Genomic DNA, 6,318 nt, shown 5'->3' with positions numbered 1-6,318 from the left:
ATAAACTGCAATCCTGTTGGCTCCATTGGTTTTGTGTTCACAAGGAAGATATATTAATCAAAACAATATTCGAAATAATACACTCCAACGTTACCCCTTAACTAAGAAACTGTTATACAAAAACTGATAATTTTGAAACTTGGAAAATGAATCATGGATTTAGTTTTGATAACCCAAGGATTTGTTTATATGGCTGTAGTTTTGTTCTTATATAAAACAACTTTTTGTTCATTCTAAAGGTGCAGTGCATTTTTCATTAGCTTATCTTTTCACATCAATCGTTTTTAAAAAAAGTAGTCGATTTTAGCGCGAACAAGTAAAAATGTGCCAATTCTATAGCAATCAGGATATGCCAAGTGAACACGCAGGCGACTGCATGTTAAACTGCAAATGCATCAATTTAATATGGTTATTTGCAAATATCCGGTATTTTACCCAAGTTCAACCCTTTTGTCGCGCTGCAAGTGCATATAAATTGGTAATCCAATCTAATAGTTTCCTTATTTTATCAATATCCAACATATCCAAGCCACCCCTATTCTTGATGGAAGTTTTTTTCTGATCCATAGAAATTCGTTTACAGATTATCTTTTTCATCGTTATATTCCTGGGAAAGTCTTTTGAGATATTTCATGTACCACGTGGAGCATTATATTGATTTACATATAATTCTTTCGAGCGCAAGATTTTTTTCGTTCGAGTGTAAGATTTTTTTTTTATTGCATCAATGTTTCTCATGTGTTATTTTTAAATTCCAACATATTGATCGATATTGTGGCCGTGGTATACACCAGGAGCTTTGAATTTGTCCCTTTTTTCAGTATTTTCTTTTCTGATGTTCGGAGGTTCTTGTTTCAATATATCATTGCATTCTCGTTTTGTTTTCCAAATTTACCTGAGCCCTCGGTGGCTTTGTAGTATTGTCGACAGGCTAATTTCGCAGCTAGCAAATAACAACGAGTCGTCTTAAACTATGAGCTGCATACTCTTGGTAATGCGATACCTTTTATGTCACACAAGAAAACACTCTTTAAAGTGTCAAGTTCTATCAATTAGATTAGGATAAAACTTAATAACTAGTACTAAAGTCTTTGTAATGAGATGACCGTTTCGGCGCGTAGGACTTTTGTCTCATTTCATCATGTACCAGTTTCTTGATATTTTATTTCTTGTTCCATTGTAAAAAAAAACATAAAGATGAACCCATCCGTGATTGCGATAGTAATGAAACCACTTAATACATTTTATAACAACTGTACCATAATGAAAATGGTGAACCCGAGACAAAGCGAAAGTCGTCATCCACTATGAAGTGCTTCTTGAAATTTTTTTTCACTGACTGAAACTATGTATTCATAATTATAAAATCACAACCCAACGTTCATGATTATTATTGTAAATACTACGACTTGTTTCTTGTTATGTTATCAACAGGAAAACTGCACAAAGAAAATCTGTACTACAATTGTATTACAACATAGTGTTTTCAATGCAACCTTCATATCACGTTAAATATAAAACACTTACAAGATATGTAATGCAATATACTACTTCTTATTTTATTTCTAATATTTTGACAAGAAAAATTGGATCCATTAAGTTTAATATCCAGATGGCTGTTCAACATATCCTCCTCCATGGCTTCCGCCAGTATATCCTCCTGTATCTCCGTGTCCTCCAGTACACACACATCCTCCGTGGTAGGGATCACCGGTGTACTTTTCATCACACTCACATTTGTTTGTCTTGTAGTTACAGTGAGAATGTGCGTAGGCTCCACAATGTCCGCCACATGGAACTAGAAAGAAATAGACATTAATTAATACATGACAGTTTAATAATTCTATTTTCAAGATATGTCTGAATATTCATATTTTGTATTTTGTACATTTGTATATTATCATAAAAAAACTTCACGGTTTGATGGTGCTAGTTCTAAAAGCGATCAGTCATATATACACAGACATTCTATTTTCAATAAAAAATTAACGTCTTAATAATTTTATTTTAGTTTAAAGACATTACTTTCCCTTGCAAACAATTAGCAGAATGATTAATAGACATTTACTAAGTAAATATCAATAAAAAAGTAAAATAATAATAATAAAACGGCTTTGATATCGGTAGGTTATATATCAAATGCGAAATGCTTTGCAGTTTATTTGAAATAATAATTTTCTCTTTTTCATTACTTACGTTCACATTTCACAGTTGCATCGCCAACAAGTCCCTTGTTACAGTAACATTTATCGTCGGCATGGTTACAGTAAGCATTGAACACACATTTGCCTCCGCAACGTTCTATAAAAACATGTATGAAATAGTTTGGTATTCCATATTAAATAATGGTACATTATACATTGGCGTTCTGACCATAATTCTGACAAATAATTTCAAGTTACAAAATTAATTCAATCACGATTGCAGTAGGAATTTAATTGTTAAGAATTAACGTCCATTCCCGAATAATGAAAGAGGCGAAGAAATCGCTTTTAAATTCGAACTTGTTTAAAAATGATATATGAGCTATATTTGTTTTCTTCGTTGTCTATTCAATATAACTAATACCAGTGATAAGTTAATGTATGGTGTAATATAAATATTGATAACCTACTATCATCGTTCTCAATGATGACGATCGCTTTGCGTTGAAGTCCAATAATGCCGCCCACTGTCACGTGAGTCAATTCAACCCTGAATTGTTCGTTCGGTTCAAACACCTGATGAAGATGAAATGAAAGTGGTTATACATTCATAAAGAAGATAAAGTGTGGACACAAAAGGGAATATTGTTAATAACAATAAATAAATATCGGCGATAGCGGCGCTAATGAAAATGATAAAATATTATCATGTTAATAATGGCGCATCAGAAGAGTAAAAAGATCCAGCCAATGCATTTTGCTATATATATATTTTCTTAGAATCTATGTTTTCGTACCGAGTCGTCAATGATATGGATGGAGATGGTCCTGGATGTGTCGCCACTGCCGAAAAATAGAATGCCTCCTGTGTTTAAGTAATCATGGCCTTTGACAGCAGTAATATCCGTAGCAGTCCATGTGACCTTAACTGACTCGGAACTAGCGCCAATCCTGTTTACGGTGATAGTTACTACCTGAGCACTTTCCTTGACAGCATAGGTTGACTGGGCAATAACAAAAACGCTTGGTTCTGCAAATTAATGCGAGATATACATCATTTAGTATTGATAATGTAACTGATTTAATATGAATCCGGAGGTAATATTTGAAAGACTTATTTATTCATCGACATATACTGGTTTGATATGTTGTATACTTAACTCGACACAGTTTAATAGTTGAATATTTTTTATGATATCCAATGAATTATTGTTATAAAAATATAAACGAAACGAAAGCAGACAATGTTCTGCTGTAACTTTTACTTACACTTTTTTTTCCGTGTTTAACGTTCAAAATTGCGCTGCCCGTTTAAACGCGTAACGTCAATATATGGCGTAAAAAGGTATGCTGTAGTATTTTCGTCTTTGAAATGAAATGAACAGGATACTTAATGGAGTCTTGATAAATATATCACTTTTATGACGACATATCTATATTTTTCACGCGTGTTATATTTTACAAGAAATAATTTAATATCTTAACCAAATATACAACTCCACTTACTCTGGCATCCTTTAAGCGGGTTACCAAAGAATCCGGGGAGACAGACACACGTCTGGGAAGGAATATCACATTTGGTGTTTTTGCTCTTGTGACACTGATCATGACAGGGCACTATTGTAATAACAAAGATGTAATTAGATAACAAAGGCATACTCAATTTAATTACAATTTGTATTTCTATTTTGTATACTATTCCTGAAACTCAAATTAATCATATATTACAATCAAACTGGTATATAAAATAATTTCGTATATTGTAATCCCGGTAAACAGACGGTTTAAACATTACATTATCATTATCTTTCATATTATTAAAGGGTGTTTCGTGTTAGCAACGAATAGAAGTATACTAGTTCTATTAATTGGGATAGGATTGGAAATATGTATATGACACTTTACATGTGTATTGACAGTCGTTAATACCTATGCTTAAGTAACAGGCTTTCAACATATTTTTCGTTTTCATTATGATCCAGTTTTGAACATACGTGATCCTGGAACCATATACTTGTTATAAGTACAAAGATACGTTTATTACAGTGAACACTTGTGAAGGACGTATACGTACAGTGACAATCCTGGTACGGGTTTCCATAATATCCTGTCTTGCAGTGGCACTTGTTGTCTTTTCCACAGAAAGCATATTTCTTGCATGCATTGTTGCAGGGTTCTGTGAATTATAAGTCTAGTTAAATTACAATGTATCAATTCTGACAGCATCATTCAGTGCCAGTCTTCAATGAGTTACCCTTTAGTCGAACAAATATTTATTATGGGAGAAATTATACGAGAAACATAAAACAATGAGAATCATTTTTAGTATCATGTCTGGGTATTTTATAGTATACAACGCTCACGAGCTTCATTTATTCATTTATTGTGAATTGGTCATATGGGACCAAACAAGTATCAGGTTACTTTGTTTATCAATGGTAAAAATATAATTTACAAATCTAAGAACTTACTCTCAATCGTAACTTGATACATTAAGGATATATATGACAAATATCTAGTCTATACGGTAATTCGGCAAAACATAATCAGATATCTGAAGAACTTACTGTAACATTTCTCTGTTGGATTTCCGATGTAGCCAGGGTTACAGTGACATTTGTTGTCCCTTGGACTGCAGTAAGAATACGCACAGCATTTTCCTCCACATGGCCCTATAATATTAACATGTACAAATATTAATGAACGTACTTCTAACAAAACGTCCAAAAAGAAAACATACGCACACGAAATAATCCTTTATTTGATTATTGGAGATTTTAAGAAGTTTTGATGTTTAAAGTGTTTAAAATATATACTTACGGCCGCATACTCCTTGCCACCTAATGTATCCTTTGTTACAAACGCATCTCTGTGAGGGCATGTCGCAGAAAGCATTAATTCCACAAGGTCCTCCACAGGCCTCTGCAAATTAAAGATATATATTAATGATCGTCGTCAATAGGAATAAACATTTTGCGATATTTATAAACGGCAAGGTGACTGCTATCTTATTGCTATATTATAGACAATTTCGTATTTTGCACTTGGGTCAAGAGTGGTTTTACATAGACATCTATCGGATAGCAGAACTGTCCTTTTCGTTTGTGTTTTGGCGCTTTTAAAATTAATTAATATAAACCCCAATACACACACACACACACACACACAATAACTATAGGTGTAATCACAAGTATGGACATCAGGACATCACCTTTCTATCGTAATATAAATAACACATATGGTTTCTTTTTATATGTTCGACACATTTACGTATTGCGGATTGTTCAGACGTTCTCCTATCATCGGCCGTTCATTTGTTTAAACAGACAATTGCTTACTATAATCATTCAAAATATTTTTACAGCATTGTACAAATACTTACTATCGTCGTTTATGATATTAACAATCGTTGTGGTCAAAACTCCCAATACACCGTTTGGTGTCACCTTCGTCAGCATTATCTTGAATTTCTCATCTACTTCATAAACCTGCAAATAAAAAATGTAATGTTTTAATGAACAATTTGCTATGGTATTTCGTAAAAGGTAAGTACATATTTATCAATGTTGTGTTGCCGTTGGTCAATCAACTATTGGCACTGTCGTAAGTCATTCAACAACTGACGCATGGATTATAATTCATACCGGACGTATGTAGTTGGTAATATTAGCGGGTAACATTTCGTAATATCAAAGGGCATTAAATGTAGCGCGAAAATAAATACCCATTGAAAATTCACGTGCATGATATCATTACTGAAGAACGTTTACAGACTGGAAATCAATTCCCCGCAAACTATTTCTGACTAGGACAATCGGGAAATATTTCCCCCGCAAAATCAAAAACAAAGAGAGAGAGAAAAACAAAACAAAACAAAACAACAGATGTACGGTTATGTATGTTCTTTTTTTCTCTGTTACAGACCTTTGCGATTTCGGTGTTAATACGATGTTTTAGTCCCTGACATGCACCCTGTTCAAGCATATCGTAATTATTAATAGTGGCACCGATTGGGAATATGCATAAGTATTGGATGTCCTATGTCCGTCATTTGATACCAAATAGATTGAACCACGGGATTAGTACACATTTCCTTTTGTTTTCCCCCCGTTCATACAGGCTTTAAAACCATGCGTGATTCTGATACAAATACCATAGAATCCATAGCAGCATC

General features: G+C 33.4%; 1 protein-coding gene across 1 annotated transcript; it reads right to left on the bottom strand.

Moving 5' to 3' along the window:
* Positions 1–1,535: 1,535 nt before the first annotated feature.
* On the bottom strand, positions 1,536–5,628 carry LOC117343206. Its single transcript, XM_033905545.1, has 9 exons — positions 5,527–5,628; positions 4,965–5,066; positions 4,712–4,816; positions 4,219–4,320; positions 3,651–3,761; positions 2,942–3,174; positions 2,615–2,720; positions 2,197–2,301; positions 1,536–1,798 (listed from the first exon to the last, which is right to left on the bottom strand). Exons 1-9 carry the CDS (start codon positions 5,600–5,602, stop codon positions 1,602–1,604), a joined length of 1,137 nt encoding a protein of 378 aa, XP_033761436.1. The 5' UTR covers positions 5,603–5,628; the 3' UTR covers positions 1,536–1,601.
* Between the last annotated feature and the right edge of the window lie 690 nt (positions 5,629–6,318).

This window comes from Pecten maximus, chromosome 15 (genome assembly GCF_902652985.1).
Source record: "Pecten maximus chromosome 15, xPecMax1.1, whole genome shotgun sequence".
Lineage (NCBI taxonomy): Eukaryota > Metazoa > Mollusca > Bivalvia > Pectinida > Pectinidae > Pecten > Pecten maximus.
Note: the sequence above shows the minus strand (reverse complement) of the source record. Positions and strands in the feature narration are given on the sequence as shown.